Source organism: Caretta caretta, chromosome 8 (genome assembly GCF_965140235.1).
Source record: "Caretta caretta isolate rCarCar2 chromosome 8, rCarCar1.hap1, whole genome shotgun sequence".
In the NCBI taxonomy this organism is placed as follows: Eukaryota; Metazoa; Chordata; order Testudines; family Cheloniidae; genus Caretta; species Caretta caretta.
Genome location: NC_134213.1, coordinates 67258401 through 67282390, shown reverse-complemented (window position 1 = coordinate 67282390; position 23990 = coordinate 67258401). Strand labels below are relative to the sequence as shown.

Here is a 23990-nt window from a genome sequence, read left to right as displayed (position 1 = left end):
GTAGAGGATACTTTTAAATGAGTTTAGAGGTGAAAGTGGTAGTTAGAAAGGTAGAAGGAGACAAGGGTGAACTTTTTAAGGATGAGAGACCACAACACCTTTGCACTGTGAGAGGAAGAAGCCTAAGCAGAGTGAGAGTTTAAGGAGGAAATTGAAGGAGTGGATAAGAGAAGTGATGTCTGAGGTCAGGAGGTAATGGAGTTGATCAGTGGGATTTCCACATATGGAGACAGCTTCCAGGATTCACTGTAAATTGTTGTTTAACTTTAACCACTTGCAAACCAAGTAGTTGTAAATGGTCTGTCCTCAACACATGGGCTGAAGTTGCCTTCTGAGCCCTCCTTGAAACACCTGCCAGCAATAGCAAACCCACAGAGAGAGCCCTCCAGCTGGAGGAAACAGGCTTCAGAGAGCTGCTGTGCAAACTGAGAGAGTTTGTCTCCATGGTACTAATGGGTGGCTGACCAGCTCCTGACAAGGAACCAGAGGTGCAGCCAAGCCTAGCGAGAAAACTTGGACTGGTCTTTACATTGTCCTATTGTTGCTTAAAACAGTCAAAACTCTGGAAAGGGGGTGAGTTTTGACCCAGATAATGGATGTGGACTGAGGAGGTTAAAAAAAAAGCACACTGTCCCAGTTTTGAGTGGGAATTAGCAAGGTTCTGCTCTAGCAACAGTAACAGTTTAGAGAAATTTAGAGACACTATGCCTAATATTCTCACTTTGAGACTTTAGAATTTTATGGTATGTGTTCTTATGACTGTGGTTTTGAAGGCCCAGGAACGCTACTTCACCCACATACAGTCACAGTACCACTCTCCACTGCCACAGGAAGCTATGGCTCCAGCAAGAATGAAAAAGAAGAACATTTTTAAGGGTGAAAGAAGGCAGGGAAGGTTCCTTTTTATATTGCAACAGCGGATTTATTTTTCATTTCTCAAGTCCAGCATATTGTTATCTTGCTGCCGTGGAGGCTGATACCTTTAGGCAGAAGGTTGCCAATAGCTACTTGAATGGTGGTAGAAATGGTCTCTAAAGATTCGGAAACAAAGGAGAATTTCTATTAGCTTTCCTAATGCTATCTGATTTTTTCCTCTCTTTGATTTACGTTTGTCATTAGAAAATACTACCACTGCGCCAGTTCCAAGGCTGTTTTCTGGCACTGTAGTTATTTTGTTGTGGTTCTAGTCTGTATCCAGACTGAAAATTGTGTGTGTTATCTTATCACAGGCAGGGCTAACTTCATTTTCCAATGTGGGAAGGAAGGGAAATTCTACTCTGTTCTTCCTTTCCTTATCCCCAAATACATTTTCAAATGAGGGTGAGAGAAGCCAAACTTCAGGGCAAAGTTTTATTTCTAAGTATCTTTCTGCTACCAGTCTAACTAACTGTGAAAGATAAGTGGATCAACAGCCAGCAGAAACTACCAAATACAATTCCACACAAACTAAGCACTTTCCATTATTTACTGTTCTCTCTACCTCTTTCATCCCCTTCCCAATGGTATTATTGTTTGGGTCCCCAACACAGTGCGATTTTTTTAACGTTCCTATTTAGAGCCATTCTCTGTAAGGACAGGAGCCAAACACATAGCAGTGATGCTTCTACATCATATCCTACTAATTATAATAAACATAGATTTAGATTGAAATCCTTAAGAATGAAAAGAACTAAGTGCTTCACAAAACTATTTACACAAGTATCACTTCATTCACTGAAATGTGGCTACTTCTGGGGGGGACCTGATAGCTATTTAAGAGCACCTTAAACACAAGTAAAGCAAGCTATTCCTTGGAACCCTGAGTTTCTACCCCATAGTCTGATGGAAGATACCAAGTCTGATCTCACCTCCCACAACAGGAGTGCAGGACTGTCATGTCTATAAGCACCACTCATGGCTGATGGGGCATGTAAAGGAACCTCACTAAAAAGGACGAGAAGCTGTCATACAAGTTCTGCTCACGCTCTGCATTGTCCCTTTAAATCTCATTGTTCAGTGTTTCTATATACAGATCACCTAGTAGGTCCTTCCTGTCTAACATTCTCACCAATACAGAAAAACAGCTTTTAGAGGATTTGCAGAGACACATTCCCTATTGAGGCCAACAGGAACTGTAAAGAGGGAGACAACAGGGAAGGGAAAATAGCTGAAAACAAAGGAATAGCATCAGGGAAGAAAGGGAATGTAGAAAAGAGGAAATAGGTGTATTGAAGCGGGGGGGGGGTGTGCAAATACCTGGTAGAGAGGGGTTTAAAGACGGTAAAAATAAAGTAGGAGGAAGAGACAGATAGCAGGACATACAGCTAACACAGAGATGAGTCAAAACCAAGAATAGAGAGGTAGAGATAAGAAAACACCAACCAAAAAACCAAACCTTGTCAGAGCAGCATCTCCAATTAGTCACAGACCACAGATGCTACTATCAGAAAAGCCCATCTGGGCTTCTAGACACATCTAATAAGATAAAATAACCTGATCCAGATAAAAAATGTAAACTATTTTAAAATAACAGGAAGAGGAAAGGTTAAGAAGCAGCCATGCTTCTATGTTACTAGAGTGGTCAGAAAATGGAATTTCATCCTGCAAGAAAATAACATTTTGAAATTTGTTTTCATCCTGAATTAGGGCGAAAAGTCTAAATTTTAAAATTTTGCATATGACAGAAATTCAAAACAATTTCAGTTCAGAAACATCAAAGCTAACATCAAAATTCTGCATTTTGATAAACACAAAACATGAATATAATGGAAGCCAAAATTTAACATGAAAGTCAAAATCAAATCCTGTATTTCAGTTTCAAATCAATTCAAAATTTTCTCTCAAAGATGTCATTGAAATAGAAGCAGTCCCAATAGGGCTGTCAAATGATGAAAAAAATTAATCGCAATTACTCATGTGATTAATCGCACTGTTAAACAATAATAAAATACCATTCATTTAAATATTTTGGGATGTCTTCTACATTTATTTCAATTACAACACAGAATACATACTGTGCAGTGCTCACTTTATATTTATTTTTATTACAAGTATTTGCACTGTAAAAAAACAAGACAGCCAGTCACTCAAACAAACAAGTTTGTTTACATTCAAAGGAGATACCACTCCCTGCTTCTTGTTCACAATGTCACCTGAAAGTGAGAACAGGCATTCTCATGCCACTGTTGTAGCCAGCGTCGCAAGATATTTATGTGCCAGATGCACTAAAGATTCATATGTCCCTTCATGCTTCAATCACCATTCCGGGACACATGGGTCCATGTTGATGATGGGTTCTGCTCCATAACAATCCAAAGCAGTGAGGACCAATGCATGTTCATTTTCATTATCTGAGTCAGATGCCACCAGCAGAAGGTTGATTTTCTTTTTTGGTGATTCGGATTCTGTAGTTTCCACATTGGAATGTTGCTCTTTTAACACTTCTGAAAGCATGCGCCACACCTCATCCCTCTCAGATTTTGGAAGGCACTTCAGATTCTTAAACCTTGGGTCGAGTGCCGAAGCTATCTTTAGAAATCTCAAATTGGTACCTTCTTTGCGTTTTGTCAAATCTGCAGTGAAAGCGTTCTTAAAATGAACAACATGCTGGGTCATCATCTGAAACTGCTAGAACATGAAATATATGGCAGAATGTATGTAAAACAGAGCAGGGGACATTGAACTCCTTGGGGGAGAATTGTGTCACAAATTTAATTAACGCATTATTTTTTTAACAAGCGTCATCAGAATGGAAGCATGTCCTCTGGAACAGTGGCCAGAGCATGAAGGAACATATGAATGTTTAGCATATCTGGCATGTAAATATCTTGCAATTCCAGCTACAAAAATGCCCTGCAAATGGCCGTTCTCACTTTCTGGTAACATTGTAACATAAGAAGAGGGCAGCATTATCTCCTGGAAATTGAACCAAACTTGTTTGTCTTTGCGATTGGCTGAACAAGAAGTAGCACTGAGCAGAATTGTAGACTCGGGAGTTTTACATTGTCTTGTTTTTGAGTGCAGTATGTAACAAAAAAAATATACATTTGTAAATTGCACTTTCATGATAAAGAGATTGCACTACAGTACTTATATGAGATGAACTGGAAAACTCTTTTGATTCTCGTTTTTATAGTGAAAATATTTGTAATAAAAATAATATACAGTTTAATTTCAATTACAACACAGAATACAATATATATGAAAATGTAGAAAAACTTTCAAAATATTTTGTAAATTTCAATTGGTATTCTATTGTTTAACAGTGTGATTAAAACAGCGATTAATCGCGATTAATTTTTTTTAGTTAATTGCGTGAGTTAACTGCGATTAATCGACAGCTCTAATTCCCAGGAAACATTTCTATTTCAACAAAACAGCATTTTCCAACCAAAAACTGTTCCATCGAAAAATTTTCAACCAACTCTAAATGTTATAACAGTTCTTCAAGGGAGCAGAACGGGGCTGTGACCATCAGGGTTATTGCACATCTCCAACATAAAAGGAAGTTTTAAAATATAAACACACATCATAAAATAGAATATTCCAACATGCAGAACACTACACAGTGCAATGCATTTTCAAAATACCCTTTTAGATTTGGAGAAATACTCCACAAAACTGCAGTCCCATCTGCATTCTAGGATCAAGACAGATCCATCCTCTTTTTAAAAAAAAAAAAAAAAAAAAATTTACATGCTGACCCTAAATTGTTTGTAGGATTACATGGAGCACAGGATCAGTGAAAAACTCACAACTCAGCCATAAGGCCAGACTTGGCCCACAGCACGACAGTGTTAATCATGAGCCTCATACATTCACAGCTGTTACTGTATTACTGATGGAAGCAGAATCACCCGTTATACTTATTCTTGGCAATGTGTGCCAAAACCACCCCTGCCTATATCAGGAGATAACCAAATAATGAGGAACTGTGTTTTAATTTCACAGACACTTTCCTACTCTTCTTGTGTTAACTGGGCAAATGATATATATATACCTAAAATTCCTATAAAAACTATAAAACAACATTTGATTATTGCAACCGAGAACCCCCCCAAAGACAACAGACCATTTAAAGTCTTAGAGCGCAGGATGCGTATCACATAAATGAAGTAGACTCCGAAGGGAACCATGAATCCGGACCATTTTGGCTTAGAACAGACAACAAACTTGAATTGTGTTCCAGTTTGCTCCTTAAGAGCTGCATACATAGTATTAACAGCAGGCATTCTGTTCCCAACACCACTCATCTGTCCTTACATATGTGATCCTCTCTCGCCACCAAGACTACATTTTGATGCAAATCACACTGTTCCAGGCAGCAAAGGCTTTCATCGCAGCTAATCAATTTTCCAGAGTCTTCTGTAAAAAGGGAAAGCTGTAGGACTCTGCCTCAAATATAGGGATACTCCAACAGGATCACTGAATTCATCCGCTTAATGCTCCATAGAGCCTGTAACTGCACAGCACCATTAGTTACTAAAATTCTCTAAGGCACAATCCTCCAACCAACGGTCTCCTCAGCAACGTTGCTTTTATGGTATTGTCTGAGAACAAGCCAGAAGTGAGGGGTTAAAACATCAACTTTCTTAACAAAGATCACCGTCTATTCAGTTTGGTCTTCTGTGAAGTACGTCAGTGGCATCAGTGCAAGCTCTTAGTGGACAGGAGCCCACATCAGAGAAAACCACCAGATTTATCGCATCCACCATGCCAGCTCAAAGACAGAACAAACACAGACCCTGAGCTACCTCATGATTACTGGAGGTAGCCCCTCAAGGGCAGGCCGAGGCACACTGGTGGAACAGCATGTGGATAAACTCATGCTGCTCATGAACTACTGTTCTATGGATAGGACTGAAGATTTTTCACCTTTTGCAAAGGAACAGGAACTTGAAGGGGGTGTGGTAGGAATTCCAAAAAAAAATAGCTCTCTAGAAGCAGCAATGAGGACAAGCCCTAGGCATGGCTCACGACTTGTTAGAATTTCTCTTTCCTAATGGCCCTCCCACAACCTAAATACACAAACACCTTCCTGAGAAATGAATTTCAGGGGGCCAAACCCCTCCTAACTGCAACAAGCCTAACACCCACTGTTAGTTGATAAAATCCTTGTTTACCTCTTTCCCCTCCCACATTAAACAACACTAAACTGGGAGGAGAGATAGATACGCTGGAGGGAAGGGATAGGACACAGAGGGCCCCAGACAAATTAGAGGATTGGGCCAAAAGAAATCTGATGAGGTTCAACAAGGACAAGTGCAGAGTCCTGCACTTAGGAAGGAAGAATCCCATGCACCGCTACAGACTAGGGACCGAATGGCTCGGCAGCAGTTCTGCAGAAAAGGACCTAGGGGTTACAGTGGACAAGAAGCTGGATATGAGTCAACAGTGTACCCTTGTTGCCAAGAAGGCCAATAGCATTTTGGGATGTATAAGTAGGGGCATTGCCAGCAGATCGAGGGACGTGATCGTTCCCCTCTATTCGACATTGGTGAGGCCTCATCTGGAGTACCGTGTCCAGTTTTGGGGCCCACACTACAAGAAGGATGTGGAAAAATTGGAAAGAGTCCAGCGGAGGGCAACAAAAATGATTAGGGGACTGGAACACATGACTTATGAGGAGAGGCTGAGGGAACTGGGATTGTTTAGTCTGCGGAAGAGAAGAATGAGGGGGGATTTGATAGCTGCTTTCAACTACCTGAAAGGGGGTTCCAAAGAGGATGGATCTAGACTGTTCTCAGTGGTAGCTGATGACAGAACAAGGAGTAATGGTCTCAAGTTGCAGTGGGGGAGGTTTAGGTTGGATATTAGGAAAAGCTTTTTCACTAGGAGGGTGGTGAAACACTGGAATGCGTTACCCAGGGAGGTGGTGGAATCTCCTTCCTCAGATATTTTTAAGGTCAGGCTCGACAAAGCCCTGGCTGGGATGATTTAGTTGGGGACTGGTCCTGCTTTGAGCAGGGGGTTGGACTAGATGACCTCCTGAGGTCCCTTCCAACCCTGATATTCTGTGATTCTATGATTAAGGACATGTTCACTGACCTGCTTCCCCCACTTGCTACAATGCTCTAGTATCTTCTTAATGGCATGCAATCTTGACCTGACACAGCCCAGTTGCCAATGTGCTCTGTGGATGATAGGAACTGGCCCAAAGCTCATCAGCCGTTATTTTACTCAGGACCCTACAAAACCAAGTTGTAGTCCAAAAGAGTGTTAACATTTTAACTATTAAGAGAGGGAAGCTCGGTAAGAATTTTAGCTTTTTACTTAAAGATGTGTCATTACTGAATCAGACAGGATATAGGATTGAAGTGTAGGTTACTGCATTAACTTCACATCTTTGAAGACCAAAGTTCAAACCTGTTTCAAGTATCAAGTGAAAATTTATTCTCTAAACCCTAACATAATTTGGCATGATTTAGCAAAACTGCTGCTGCTCAGCAACTCAAGACTTGCAAAGCATGGTTACAAGTCAGAGCTACGGTATGTCAGAGAGTAGCATGAAGCAGCTTTCAAAACATCTGCCTAAGCAGTCTAGACAATTTGATCAGTCTGCCACTTTCAAAAACTCTACAGAAATATACCACATACTTAAAAGAAATTCAGAGAAAGGCTAGTTGAGAACTTCAGTTTATGTAAATCATTATGGTTCCTCTAACTTCAACAGAGCAACCCAAATTTACATCAGCTAATAATCTGGCCCCGAATACTACTTAAAGTATTAGGATACATTTTATAAATAAAAATCATGATCATTATCATGGGAGAGAAGGCAAGGAATCAGAAAGGGATGCAAGTTTTTTCTCCTACAGCACCGGGTGTGAGGAAGCTGTCATTAGGACATTATAATAAGAGTAAGATAATACTGGAATGCTATTCTCAGTGGTGCTAATGTGGAGCAATAGGTAGCAGCATGCTATATTTAAATAAAGATCATCAGTGAATTCCATTGTCATTAATAAACTGTAATAGCAAAAACACCAACCTGATGACAAGAACACAGGCACTGAAATATCCAGATGTGAAATCAAGATTAGTATTTAGCTCCAGAGAGAAATAGAAAAGCTATGATCAAATAAAAGTAATGTTTGCAGAGAAAATCACAAGAGGAAGAAACCAAGTTTAAGTCATAATGCAGAACAATTGAAATTCACAGGTGCAGAAAAATCTATGGCTTAAGAATTTAAAATCTTTGTATTAATATCCTGTGTATTGTTTCAAATTGTATGCTCACACAGGGTATTTCAGTAGGACTCCTCATAGGTGGACCACTTTGCAGGATCGGGGTCTAAGACTCCAACTTTTGAATATGCAAACAAACAATCAATTATTCTGTGACTGTTCTTTTGACTATGCAAGGTTACCAAGATTGTTATTATTGTTCTTAATTAATGTGGTATTTGACTGAATGCTTTTCTAAAATATTATTCCCACCAAACTACAAGTTGAGTCAGGCTCAACAGTGTTCAGTTACATAGGAGAGAATATCTTTTTCCTTAAAATAAAAAGACATATCCGTGCTATTAAGTTAACAGTTTAGAAACTATTATACATATTTCTAAGAAATCACAGGAGGTAAACAAAATAGTATTTCACAACTCTAAGTTTTGGCACTTGTCCTATCAAACTGAAGCAAAAAATGGGCAAAACAGTCAACTGCAGATGATACCTAACACAACCAGGATGTGAAGAAAATAGAGCCAATTTGCCACCAAAAAAAAACCAAAGTATGCAGATATACAGTCATGTTTTCTTTAGGTCACCAAGTCTGGTAATGAATTGAAATGAATGTGAATAGGAGTGCTACAGAAACAAGCACTGTAATTAGGTTCCATAGAACAGACACAAGTAAGTTGTGTACGTTTAAGGTAATTCCTTACAGAATCTGTAATGCAATTTTAACACTGGAAATAAAGGTAGGACTTCAAAGTGAATTGACCGGTTGCTATTTTTTATCCTCACAGTGAACCAAAGATCTTAATAAGAGACAAGTGCTAGTGGTCCAATAAAATAACTATCTCAGTATTCAGAGTCATCTAAACAACACAGAACAAAAGAAAAACTTCCCTGCTCTTTCAAAGGGCTGCAGCGCACCACGACCCCCACCCCAATCTCAAGCTGCCTCCCCATTTCCTGGCACATCACAGCAGAACAGATCAGAAAGTGTTCTAGGTGGCCTTTTCCACGGTATAAGATACCTGGCTGCCCTGAATTCCTTGGTGGTCCACAAAAACTTCAACACAAAAATGATACTGGCAGATAACATCATTATCTTTCTCTCTCACACACACACAAAATCTGTCACTCCCTAGCTAATTCCTTCCCTCCTCATTCCCTTGCCAGTCAAGCCTACTCTCAGCTATGAAGCTCTGTCGGTTGCCAGGAATTTAACTTATAATTACCAGGTCCCCTAACCATCTCCCAACATTGCCACTCACTCTCACCCTACCGTCAACCGGGTGCTGACATCACCTGACAATGTTCCATATTCCATAAACAGCCCTCTTTTTCTCCTTCTTTCCCCTTCCAATACCCACATATTTCCTTCTCATCTACCAGTCACCTTACTGTCTTTACCTTCCCATTTGCTTCTTTACTCTCATAATTTCCTCTTTTACTGAAGGTCAAATTAAAAAACGGGCAAAGGAAAAGGTTGGAGCCAGAAAACCGAGATCCTTTATCCTCCTGATGTTTAAATCCACAGACAATATAGCTGTAGATTGTCAAATACTACTGCCTGGTAATTAACCTCCTAGAATACAGTCAGCAGGTTATAATCGGCATTCAGTGGCATGCCACCATTACTGCATTAAGAGTAACACAGGACATCCAAGACCTGGCTCTGTGGATTTTTCTTAGCATGAATCTTAAATGATTTTCCTTTTTTCTTTCCAATCTCTCACTTGTTCTCTGATGCCCCTTCTAATCTGTCTCCCTTCTTTTCCTGCCTATTCTCTCTCTAGTTTACATTCTTCTCTTCTGATTGCTTGCCTCCCACTTTTGCTACCTCTCTTCTCTGTCGTCCACCATCTTTTTTCACTCATTCCCTTTCACAAGGATTTGCTCAGCCTGCTGCCACCACAGCACTCCCACCCCGTCAGCTCAAGAATAGGGGATAACTCAGTTTCTCCTGCATACCTAGCAGAAAACATCATAGGCTACCCCAACTGAATGTTTCCTCAAGCCTATCTGGATGTTTAATTTAACTCTTTGCCGCTGATACCCACTATAGCTTCTGTGAGAGACCAGTGGCAGCATATTTAGTGCTAATAGGCCATAGAACATGCAGCATTTTAAATATGGTGCATGGGGCAGTACCTGAGATGAGCTTTGCAACATGCCACTGCTACATTAAGTACTAATTAAGTGGTTAACATGTAAATATAATCCTAAAAAATATTACGAGTGCATGTTCCTTTTTCTCTCCAAGGGAATCAAGTAAAGAATATTTGGAAACTGATCTGATGACCATTTTTATTTCCTTCCCTTTCTTAGAATAAGTGCAGTTGGTAACTTTGTCAAAAAGTTTCATACCAAGAGCCAAGTTATTACTCTTCCTGTGTAATATTTTTTTTTTTTGAGCAAAATTGATCAGTTACAGCTACATTTTCTTTACAAGGAAATCTCTTTCTTTTTTTAATCTACATTATTTATTTCATGAAGGCCCCAATTCTGCAAATACTTATGCATATATTTTACTTGGCCTCAATGAGACTAAGCATGTAAATAAAGTTAAACAAGTGCATAAATATTTGCAGGATCAGGGGCTAAAACAAATCAAAATATTCACTTGTTTAATTGGGCATGTTTGATGAGACTGCCTGCTATTTGAATTACAAACACTTTATCTCTCAAATATTGTTGCTTATGCTCAACAACAGACATTACTAATTAATTAATTCATGTTGTTGTTTCTCCCTCATGTTATTCCCCCCATCCCATACCAAAGATTAAATCATTTCCCAACTTTAGCTAAACCAAATGTTTTTATAGTTAGAGAAAAAGCATCTTTAACACCTAAAAATAACCCTTTTAGCATTCTCATAACTCAATAACCCAAGTGCAAAAAGCAATAGAACCCCGATTTTATGAGCACCAATCTTATGAACAGCCAGTTATCTAAATCATTTTTCTGCTGCCAAAGTCATATTTCTGCCACTGAATGTGACTTCAATCCTTCAGCCAATATTCAAGTAGCTGTTAAGGTTTGAAAAGACTGATCCATTTGGCAGCAGGGAAGAGAAGCAATTCTATCAAACAAAGAAACATCACTGTATACATTAGTTACCGTTACTTATGTGCATTGTCACTGGATGATTAATAAATTATTTTATGCACTATAAATATTGTAATTCTGATATGTTAAATTTTATGAACTTTTTGATTTTATAAATTCCTAAATCCCCAATTAGTTCATCAAATAGGATTTCTCCTGTTAAAAAAAAAAAAATAGTTTTCCTGAGCTGATAACTAGTATGCCATGTTCCAATCTTGTAAGACTCTCTGTCACAGCTCAAAATCCTTGAGAAATCAAATTTTAAAAGAGATTATAATAAAAATGATGAGACAATCATGGCTCCTGGGGACATTACCAAGGACTACTATAAATTATTTTATATTTTTTCAAAATTCAGATCCTTTGGTCCCCTCCTAAGATTTAAGGGATGTAGTCACATCTCTTTGCACAGGGAGTTTGGCAGATATATTGCCACCCAAGCATGAAGTAGTTTCTCATTAAATCTTAATTTCTATACCTAAAGATAACTCAGAGCCAGAATGGCAATAACGTACTTCCATATTTTTAGGTGATCATTTGAAAAAAACAAACTCCCTTCAAAATAAGGGGTAAAAATTTAGACAAAGTAAACCGTGATTTATTTTATTATTTTAAGAACGATTTCAGGAAACGGTTATTTTAAATAAATAATTTATATAAATATCCCCTTTAGTGAACTCCAATGCTGGCAGCACATCACTTCCTGCTTTCCTGTTTAGCAATTTCTCACAAGTTAACAGAACTCATTGCAAAAACTATTTCAAAATGAAATTTACGAAGTGCCACAGATATAGAAGTTGAAAAAAGACAGTGTAATGCAGGTCAGCCCAGCTAATTTGTTTCTAATGACAATTTAACCAGTATCTGTTACAATTAAGATTAAACATTATGATTAGAACTTTCAGTTATGGGTCATTTCTATTTTTATTATTTACACCAGTGTAATCCAGCCCTGGGGAAGCAGTTTGTCATGAAATGGAATTACCACAGTTACAATGCAACACTCCAACATTACCTTGTGTTGTGCAATCCTCATGACTCAAGGTCATCGTGTATTGATGCGACATCTCACGAAAACTTTTCCAACAAAATGTTAAGGCACCATACAATGGTCTCTGTAATTAAACTAACACAGTCCTCTCCTATCCCCCTTTCTGGCTGCTAGGAAGGCTCAACACTGCTTTACAGTGAGGACCACGCTTGTAACGGGGCAGCTTTGTTTGTTCTGTGCAACACCAGACAAAGTATGCACTATTACCAATATCAAAGTTCAAAATGCATGAGTCAAATCCAAAAACACATAAGGGCAAAAAATAAAAAGGAGTCTTTTTAAAGATTAAACGTGTTTTTTGTCGTCTTCTGAACTCCCTCTCCCAGTACGCGCTTGACACTGATGTTGCCAGTTCTTGCAAACTTACAAAGTGATGTGATTTTGGCCCGTGCTACAGGATCCTCACCGGACACAGGGGTCCCATTGTCAATCTTTGTGCAAACACATAGCAGGGACAGTCCCTGCCCCAAAGAGGTTCTACTCTAGTGCAAAGCATAGTAGTGAATTTGTGACATGGGAACTGGAACGGGGACCTGTCAGACTCCTCTCACGTGAGCTATTAAATATCCATTGATGGGAACAACTTTTAATCCCTGCTGAGCTGGGCACAATTCACACTGGTGACCTACAGGCAAAAGGCTGTATAGCTCATTAGCAGTCCCTCATAAGCACTAACGTTAGTCCTTCAAAAATGAGGCTGACTTTCTGGAAAGGTAAGTTTACGAAATCAAGTTCTGGCCTTCTTAGAGCTTGAACACACTGGGTCTTCCACTCTCATGACACACACAAAATCTCCCGCACATTGCTGTCAGTCAGCCAAACACTATTCTTAACCAAATACAAATAATAAAAATGCAACACTAAAACAAACATTTTCACAATAACCAAATTTGCTTCTAAATACAATGCTTTGCAGGGTCCTTACACTGACTTGTACACATGTGTGTGGGTTTTTTTACCTCCACATATGTCATCAGCAGGGTTTGAATCCATAACCTTCAGATCCACAGCACAAACCACTTCCACTTTAGTTATAGGAGTAACTTGAGTAAGGGGGTGGGTGGGAGAGAACAACATGCTGTTATCTTCTATGTAGCCCAGCCCATACAGGGAGAGACCACACACATCTTGCCAGTGGGCCACACATGTGTTTGTGACTCAACAGTGGAATGCTTGGGCAGCAGGATGCTTGGTTCCTATTCCTAGCACTGACAGCGGATTATGGTCTAGTGGTTACAGACATCATAGCCAAACGTAACAACACTCCTACTTGAGTCATGTGTGGGGACTGAACCCAAGAGCTCTGGATGTAAAAACCAGAGTCTCTACCATTTTATCTAAAGAACTAGTTCTCTTACCATGGGAACAGAGTCATAAATCTCTATGTGGTCTAGCGGCTAAAAGGTGGCATAGAGCCACACTGTATTAATGTGGGATACAGAAAGATCTAATTTGCTGTGCTCCTTCTGAAAGCATTATGTGACAAAGTGGGGGACTTGGACTCTGTAACATTAGAGGCCTGAGGTCTATTCCCAGCTCTACCTGCAATGCAAGCTATCACTTATCTGCTCTCTGAAACTGGTTAATGATAGCTACCCCACAAGGCATGAAACCTTGGTTCACAACAAGTGATGTGAAGGACACAGAAATATCAACAGCAGTCAGAGGAAAACCTGGGAGTAGAACTCGTGCTGTCTGGGCATGCAGTTTAATGCACCTTTCACTAGACTACAGGACATTTTATGACAGGTTTCAGAGTAGCAGCCGTGTTAGTCTGTATTCGCAAAAACAAAAGGAGGACTTGTGGCACCTGAGAGACTAACAAATTTATTTGAGCATAAGCTTTCGTGAGCTACAGCTCACTTCATCGGATGCATTCAGTGGAAAATACAGTGGGGAGATTTATATACACAGAGAACATGAAACAATGGGTGTTACCATACACACTGTAACGAGAGTGATCACTTAAGGTGAGCTATTACCAGCAGGAGAGCGGGGGGCGGGGGAAACCTTTTGTAGTGATAATCAAGGTGGACCATTTCCAGCAGTTGACAAGAACGTCTGAGGAACAGTGCGGGGTGGCCAGTGTCTTGCTCTATGTCTTTCGTTTCCCAAAAATTGTGTGACAACCAGAATTCTTCATGTCATCACAACTCTGCTTGTAGCAGGGACCAAATCCACGAGAGTTGACAAAACTGAACAGGAAAATACCAGTTTGACTCTACAAAAGACATATGCATAACCATAAAGAGCCACATGAGGGTCAAACAATACAGGCAAAATATTACCACAGGCATCTTGGCTTACAAAGCAATAAAGCACTAGTGGACTGTGAATGCATCCGGGAGCCAGGACCTCCCAAATTCTAATTCCAAGTCTACCATTGGCACTTTCCTTCTCTGTGCCTGTGGGGATAACATACTACTTGCTACATCACAGGAATAGGAGAATAAACTAGTGTTTACAAAGCACTGTGAGATCCTACGATGCAGATATAACATAATGCAGAGAATTTATTAGACTACTGACAAGTGTAACTATTTCTGAAAACATTGCAAATGTACAGCCCAATCATGAAAGATTTTCAGTATCTCCCCAAGCACCTTCAGTTCTCTTAAGCTACAATGGAAGTTGATGCTCAGTACCTTTTTAGAATGCTCAGCAACTCACAGGATTAAGCCCTTAATTTTCTATTTATGCACTGCCGACCTAAATACATTTTTAAATGTATCCAAGGTTATAATAATTTCTGAAATTTTCTGGGGATGATTCTCTAATGTGAAGAGTGCCTCCTGCAAAGGTCTAAGTGACTGCTCTCATGGAAATCAATGGGAGAAGAGGATTCTCTTCACTTTGCAAAGGCACTTAGCACCTAGCATAAATTAGCAAGATCTTTACTGAGATCACAATTTGGCCCTTATAGGTTTTGATCCACATAAACAAACCCCTGTACCTGAAAGAGTCAAGTTCAAGTCAGTGAAGTCTGAAGCAGTTGCAAGTGTCCATCTGCACAAAGCAGCTTGCCAGACCGCGCATCATCAAGAATCTACAACCTATCCTGAAGGAAAAGGAGTACTTGTGGCACCTTAGAGACTAACCAATTTATTTGAGCATGAGCTTAGTGAGCTGTAGCTCACGAAAGCTCATGCTCAAATAAATTGGTTAGTCTCTAAGGTGCCACAAGTACTCCTTTTCTTTTTGCGAATACAGACTAACACGGCTGTTCCTCTGAAACCTATCCTGAAGGAGTATTTGTGGCACCTTAGAGACTAACCAATTTATTTGAGCATAAGCTTTCGTGAGCTACAGCTCACTTCATCGGATCCGATGAAGTGAGCTGTAGCTCACGAAAGCTTATGCTCAAATAAATTGGTTAGTCTCTAAGGTGCCACAAGTACTCCTTTTCTTTTTGCGAATACAGATTAACACGGCTGTTACTCTGAAACCTATCCTGAAGGACGATCCCTCAGTCTCACAGATCTTGGGAGACAGGCCAATACTCGCTTATAGACAGCCCCCCAACCTGAAGCAAATACTCACCAGCAATGGTAGGAGGTTTAAAACAAATAAAAGGAAGTTCTTCTTCGCCCAGCGCACAGTCAACCTGTGGAACTCCTTGCCTGAGGAGGTTGTGAAGGCTAGGAATATAACAGGGTTTAAAAGAGAACTGGATAAATTCCTGGAGGTTAAGTCCATTAATGGCTATTAGACAGGATGGGTAAGGAATGGTGTCCCTAGCCTCTGTTTCTCAGAGGGTGGAGATGGATGGCAGGAGAGAGATCACTGGATCATTACTTGTTCAGTTCACTCCCTCTGGGGCACCTGGCATTGGCCACTGTCGGTAGACAGGATATTGGGCTGGACTGACCTTTGGGTTGACCCAGTATGGCCATTCTTATGTTCTTTATGTTCTTAACCACACATCACACCACAAAAACACCAACCCAGGAACCTATCCTTGCAACAAAGCCCATTGCCAACTCTGTCCACATATCTATTCAAGGGACACCATCATAGGACCTAATCACATCAGCCACACCATCAGAGGCTCATTCACCTGCACATCTACCAATGTGATATGTGCCATCATGTGCCAGCAATGCCCCTCTGCCATGTACATTGGCCAAACCAGACAGTCATTTTTTCATGTTCTCTGTGTATATCTATCTTCCTACTGTATTTTTCACTACATGCATCCGATGAAGTGGGTTTTAGCCCACGAAAGCTTATGCCCAAATAAATTTGTTAGTCTCTAAGGTGCCACAAGTACTCCTCATTCTTTTTGCTGATTCAGACTAACACGGCTACCACTCTGAAAGAAAATATTGTGTTATTATGAAGAAACCTTTCTAGTTCATTAACCCAGTAGAATATATTTACATATTTTATTCATAATGAAATGTGAGTATTATATGAAGCTATATCCAACAGTTGATCTTGAAAGTATTTATAGTTTTGCAAGCTGTGGAAATAATAGCAACAGACCGTATGCATTAGAACACAAAACAGATTGCCTACAAGGATCAGCAAGGAATCATCCACACTCATTCCACATACAGGGATGCATAAATGGCTAAATATATGAGTTGGAGAACCGGGATTTGGAGGAAGAAGAATTCTTCCCTCCAAGACGGTCACTGCCAGAAGCTGAATGCCAGAGTAGATGAACTAGTGCTCTGTTCCAATCTAGCAAGGCCTACTTAGCTTATGCAGTTACTAAATATGTGCTATAATTTCATCTGAATTTCATCTGAATTTGCTCCAGTTAAAATTCATGCCCTCTACAATCTCTACGTCATTTAACAAAAGTTACAGAATACCACCTCTTCTATACAGTGTCATGTATACTACTCAAATTTTGAAGAATTAAGTATTTTAGAATGTCTGTCATAACATTTGCATCTAGTATGCTGCTGGTGTAGTTTTTATTTTGACTGGTTGCAATTTATTCTTGACATGTTTTTTTTATAATGCATTATTGGCTTTTACAGAATATTTTGCAGTAAATGCATTTGCCAAGATGAGAATGGTGTCATAAAAAGAAAGAATATAACTGACACCAACCAGTGATTGTGGACTAAATATGTCAAGCAAACATAGTCCAATTTACATTAATTGTACAAGCATCTATTTTTAAAAACACATGAAATAAGAGGAGGTTCCTAAGCCTGGGTACTAATATTGCCTTCCTATTAGTCTAAAATAGCTTCAATGAAAAAAGTAAAATGTTACAAATTATTAGGTCCTGGTATTCTGAAAATGTTGCAAAATGTTAGCAAATGTTAAAGTCTATTCTTGCTTCAGCAGACATCTACTTAACTTCCGTATACGTCAGTGAAATTACTGGTGCATATCAAGTGGGATTAGAAGCAGACCACTTGTACTCAGAATCTCTTCTCATAATATTTTAATATAATGTTAACATTTTACATCGCCATATTAAAGACTGGCATTCTGGGGCAATGAAGATATATCCATTTACATATAATCCTCAACAAAATCTTTGTTTAAAAAGAGTGAAAAATTGAAACCATGTTTCACTGGAGTCCAATTAACTCCTAGTGTCTGTTTGTGTATATATTATGTATATAAGTCCCTAATTAATTCACAATACTGCAGCAATTGCGGATCCCGCAATATTAAGCTTCCACAGCAATTTTGTCAGCCAGGCGGTGCTGAGAGCGTGGGGCTGACAACGGGAGTCCTGGCCATCAGCCTTCTGGGGCTGATAGTGGGAGCCCAGGGTCCTGCTGTCAGCCTCACACATGGCGGGGCTCCCGCTGTCAGCCCAGGCAGCTGACAGCCAGAGTCCTGGACATTACTGACTGTAATATAGTTGCAGCAAAATGTCTGGTTATCAAAAAAAATTAGCAGGCATAATATAATACTTGAGTGTTTATATTGTTCCAGCAAATTTTTCTTAAACAAATAGGTCTTCTCTGGCTTTTCCAAATTAACACAATTAATAAAGGTCCATTATTACTTTTCCACAATTTTCCATGTCTTGTCCGCAACTCAGCTGCAATTATTTGACAATCATCTCGTGATTCAAGTATGGCCTAACATATATATTCATACAAAAAATTTGACCTCTCTTTAAAAAAAACAAAAACACAAGAATGTCTGGAAATGAACAGTGAAGAGACCCAACCAATTCGCCACAGACATATAATCCTTCATCACTCTTTATCAACCAACCTTAACTTGCCACCTTAAAATTTTCAAAAATATATGTAACGGCCAAAACAACAAGTTACAATTACACCCACCCACCCTCCCCGTCCCTTTAACCCTCTCATGCCTCCTCCAGTCCCCTGCACACGTCCCACTGTGCTTCCCCTGTCCTTTGCAACTTCCATGCCCTTGAGGAGCCCTACTCTCTCCTGCGTACCACTCCATGCACTTGCATTCTCACCCCTACCCCTTCCATTCAAAAAACAGGAAGCATGGCAACTTGCTACCTCACCAGGTACCTCTCAGTCCTCAGACCTACTATCATCGTCTGTCTACTCTTCATGCTCTCTATATCTCTTCCCAAACTTCTAACTCACCACAATTCCCCCCCCCCACCATGCTCCCACTTCCAATCCATGCCCCCCATGTACCCGTTTGTCCAGGTCAATCCAGCAAAACCAGAAACAAAAAGTCAGTTAATTATGAATTGTTTATAGTAAATACATTTTTCATATTATTAGTTTTAACAGTGCTCTTTATCGCCCCCTATAAGACTAAGAGGAACTTGTCTTCAGCAAAGCCAATAAAATGCAACCCCAGTTCTGCATGAGTCTCCACAGGAGCACAGAGTCCACCCAAGCAGATTCATTTGCAGGTTCAGGCCCAATTTCAGAGATTCTAAGTTCTTTTGAGACAAGACACAAAAAATCATTAGGAAACTTTTCAAATCTGACGGACAGGTGTTTGCAGTTCAGAACACCATAACTTTATAACTGCTCAGTTTTTAATTTTTTAAAAATTAAAAAAACAATTTCTCAGATAAAATCTACCAGAGTTGATGTGCAGGATGTAAAGATTCAGGAAGATTAGAGGGAAAAGCAAAGTGTACTAAAAATCAGGCTTATATTGGGAAGGTAGCTTAACTATGGTTATTACCGCTCCATAAATAAGGATTAACACTATAATTTATACAACTCAAAAAGGTATACAAAACAAGGCCTTGATCCTGCAAAAACTTATCCACCTATTTAACCTTCTGCATATTTAACTCAATGTGACTACTCACATGATTAAATTTAAGCACGTGCTTTTTTGCAGGATCAGTGACTGGACCCCTGATCTTTGTAAATTATTCCATGAGAAAAGACACCTTTGCAAAACCCCAGTGACTTCAAAGGAGCTCCCCATCTGCATCATGTGCCATATAGGCTGGGGGCCTCTCAAAAATAAACGAAAAGGAAATTCACAAACACCACTGGGCAGGGGGGTGAAAAGAAGTAACATTAGGTACAATTTTATCTGACAAAAAGCATGAAATTTACAGTCGAAACTGAAATCATGTGCTTAGGGTATCACAACTTTGTGCATGGGTATCACAGCTTCTGAGGTCCAGAAGGAGCCCCTCTGTTCTGAGATCCCCAATAAATATGTAATCCAAGACCTAAGCACACAGGATTGACTGAGAGGGACCCTGAGCTTTAGCTTTGATCTCCATGAAGATCACACACCTAAAAATCTCACACAGGGTTTTTGTTATATTTTTTGCCTGTCTTTTGAGGAATGGTTGGGGAAACACAAACAACACCAGCATGTGATTAGACCACATGCCCAGAAACCTTCAGAGGGCTGAAGCAAGATTTATGTCAAGTTAGTCTTCTTGGGATCTTTTTCCCCCTAGCTATTGTAATTATAGACAATGGTAATTCAGCTTCCTAGATTCCTCATTCTACATGACACCGTTCTTTTTAAAATTGCAGACCTATTCATCGGGACAGAATTTGACAACAAAACAAAACCGAAATATGTTGGGGAGGGGTTGTGTCTTGTATGGTTTTAAGAGGGTTACTTTTTGCTTTTTAAAAAAAAACAGAGGCATTTCAATACCTCCTTACTTCACAATAACGACTGTAAACACAGAGTAGCTTGAGTACTTCTCATAAAGCGTGCAGTGACTACGGTAGGGGACACGGAGGGTGGACACGTGCCCCTCCATACAATAGGGTTTAACTCCCTACAGCATCTTTCACCTCGCGTGCATCCTCCCCTCCAATACTTTGCAGAGTTAAATGCTACCGCGCAAGTGAAAGCAAAACACGAGCAGGATACTTAGCGCATCTCCGCATTTGCACAAAGAAATTAAGCAGCTGATTAATGGGGGATGCGAGGCGAGGGCGGCAGCAGCAGCCCTTGCGGAGCGGGGCCCTTACCTGGGACATCTGGGGCCTGAGGTTGATTTCCTTCAGGTTGATGGAGTGGCTGCGCAGGTTGTTGAGCAGCTGGCAGAGCAGGACCCCATCGCGGAGGGTCTGCGCCAGGTCGAACACCTGAGCCGTGGGCCAGGTCACTCGGTGGTTGTGCGGCAGCACCTTGCAGTGGATCAGCCACTGGGCGCACTGCTTCCAGGGCTCCATGCCGGGCACCAGGCGGGGAGGATGCTGCGGGCTGCAAGCGCCCGGTCCCCAAACCCAGAGAGGCAGGGAAGCCCTCGGGGCTCCGCGCCGCCGCACTGCTCCGCTCCGGCTCTTCCGAGCGCCCCGGCCCTTTGCAGAGCGCGAGCGGCAGCAGCTGCCGGGCGGCGGCGGCTGGAGAGGCTGCGTGCGAGCTTCCCCCTCCCCCTCTGCGCAGACGAGAGGATGGGCTCGGGACAGGTGCGCGCGCATTGTCCCTGGGCCGGTGGTGCACGCTCTGCGGAGGGGCCGGTGCTGTGGCGCTGCCTGCAGGGCTGGTGGCCCCGGGGCCTCGCCTTCCTAGGCAGGGCTTTCTCCTGCAGCTAGAAGCCCCTGCCAGGCAAAAGGACAAACGCGCCTCCAGCCCCGTTTCAGAGCGGGGGGCTCGTTATGATCAGGTTGGGCTGATGTACCCACTTTCCTGTAACTCTACGAGCCTGCACATTGAGCAGCCTGAACTGGTGGACAGCAGGGACCCAGCAGCCTTCTTCCCTCAGCCTTGGCTGAGGGGGGGCAGCACCAGGAATGTAGGCTCAGGCCCTGTGGGGCGGTACACCAGTAATGGAGGGTTGGTCCTCAAAATTACCATGCACCTTTTAACTCCACAGAAATGTACTGAATCGGGCCCTGCTCCTGCAGTCCTGATTAAGATCAGCAGTCTCTCTCTCGCAGGGGTGCTGGAACAATTTTAATAGTGGGGGTGCTGAGAGCCACTGAACCAAACTGTAAATCCTGTATATGATGGAAAGCACTTCAAGCCAGAGAGTGCGGCTGCACAGCTAGGGTTGCCAGGCATCCGGTTTTTGACTGGAACGCCGAGTGGAAAAGGGACCCTCGTGGCTCCGGTCAGTACTGCCAACCATGCATAGGCGCCGACTTACACTCACGCCGGTGGGTGCTCGACCCCTGCCTCTAGCCCCGACTCCGCCCCTGCCCCCATTCCAACCCCTTCCCCAAAGTCTCCACCCAACTCCACCCCCTCCCATTCCGACTCCTTCCCCAAATCCCCACCCCCGCCTCTTCCCCGCCTCCTCCCCGAGCAGGCCACATTCCTGCTCCTCCCTGCTCCCTCCCAGAGCTTGCTATGCAGCCAAACAGCTGTTTGGCAGCGGCAAGCACTAGGAGGTAGGCGGAGGAGCAGGGACACGGCATGCTCAGGGGAGGAGGTTAGATGAGGTGGGACAGGGAGGGGAGCTTGGCTGCTGCTGGATGCAGAGCACCCACTAATTTTTCCCCATGGCTGCTCCAGCCCCAGAGCACCCATGGAGTCGGCGCCTATGCGACCATGCTGTTAATAGTCCAGTCAATGGCACAGCGGGGGCCCAGGGCTAAGGCAGGCTCCCTGCCTGCCCTATCTCTGCATGACTCCTGGAAGTAGATGCCCTGCAGCCCCTACACCGGGGTGGGCAAACTTTTTGGCCCAAGGGCCACATTGGGGTGTGAAACTGTATGGAGGGCAGGTAGGGAAGGCTCTGCCCCCCCAAACAGCTTGTCCCCCGCCCCCTATTTGCCCCCTTCCACTTCCCGCCCCTTGACTGTACCCCTCAGAACCCCCGACTCATCCAACCCCCCTGCTCCTTGTCCCCTGACTGCCCCCTCCTGAGACCCCCTGCCCCAAACTGCCCCCCCTGGGATCCCACCCCCTATCCAACCCCCCTGCTCCCCATCCCCTGACTCCCCTGACCTATCCACACCCCCACCCTCTGACAGGCCCCCCCCGGGACTCCCACGCCCTATCCAACCCCCCCGATCCCTGACCCCAGACAGCCCCAGAACCTCCACCCCATCCAATCGCCCTCTGCTGCCTGTCTGTGCCCCAGGACGTCTTACCCAATCCCCCCACTGCCCCGCGCACCACCGCCGCTCCCTTACCAAGCCACTCAGAGTGTCAGGAGCTTGCAGGTTTGCTGCCCGCGCGGCAGCGTCACTGCGGAGGAGGGGAAAAAGCGGGGGAGGGGTCGGGGCGAGCCTCCTGGGCCAGGAGCTCAGGGGCCAGGCAGGACGGTCCCACGGGCTGGATGTGGCCTGTAGTTTGCCCACATCTGCCCTAGAAGCATGGACAGCAAGGGAGGCTTCATGTGCTGCCCCCACCCAGAGGCCTGGCTTTGCAGCTTCCATGGGCCGGGAACCATGATCAATGGGAGTTGTAGGAGTGGCACCTGCAGGCACGAGGGCAGCGTGCAGAGCCTTCCTGACCAGCCATGCATCTAGGGGCTGCAGGGACCTGGCGGCCACTTCCTGGGAGCCATGGTAAGTGCTGCCGGGACCCCGCACCCTAAACCCTCTCCTGCACCCCAGCCCGGAGCCCGCAGCCCTCATCTCCAGCCCCACCCCAGAGTCCGGAGCCGGCACCACCTCCTGCACTCCAAACCCCTTGCCCCCAGCCCAGAGCCCCCCATGTACCCCAAACCCCTCATCCATGGCCCCACCCCAGAGCCCACACCCCCAGCCAGAGTCCTCACCCCCCTGCATCCCAACCCCTGCCCCAGCCTGGAGCGCACTCTCCTACCCTGAACCCCTCATTTCTGGCTCCACCCAGAGCCCAAACCCCTAGCCCAAAGCCCAACCCCCCCACACACACCAATTCCTTGCCCCAGCCCTGTGAAAGTGAGTGAGGGTGGGGGAGAGCGACAAAGGGAGGGGGGTTGGAGTGAGCAGGGCCTCGGAGAAGGGGCAGGGCAGGGGTGTTCGTTTTTGTGCGATTAGAAAGTTGGCAACCTTAAGCACAGCACTCCTAGTTCCAGCACCTATGAGCTCACTGACAGGACTCAGTTCTGCTGTCAGTTATGCCAGCGTTAAGTCAGAATAACTATTGTTTTCATTTCTGTAATGCGATTGAAACCAGTGTAGTTTGAGAACAGAATTTAGCCCCAAAAGCTTAAAGGTGACCTACAAGGAAAATGAAGTGAGGTTTCTGCCTTTTGCTTCTATATAATGAATGAAGAATGCTAGAAGTTTGTTTATTGAGGCTTGCTTTTTTCCTCCCTGCTTCCCTGACATTAGAAATTCAGGTGTTCTCAACGCTGGAAGTCTCTGTTGCTGATTGAAGAACTAGTAA

General features: G+C 42.8%; 1 protein-coding gene across 3 annotated transcripts in view; it reads right to left on the bottom strand.

Annotated features, from left to right (window-relative positions):
* The window catches only part of VAV3 (vav guanine nucleotide exchange factor 3), a 264162-nt gene extending 243062 nt beyond the window's left edge, over positions 1-21100 (bottom strand). Inside the window, exon 1 of one of the 3 annotated variants that reach the window (XM_048861085.2) lies at positions 20693-21100. In XM_048861085.2, the coding sequence (XP_048717042.2) occupies positions 20693-20896 (204 nt within the window). In that variant the 5' untranslated portion in view covers positions 20897-21100. The remainder of the gene's footprint in view (positions 1-20692) is intronic. The other 2 variants (XM_048861086.2, XM_048861087.2) reach the window with 2 other exon arrangements.
* Positions 21101-23990: the final 2890 nt, after the last annotated feature.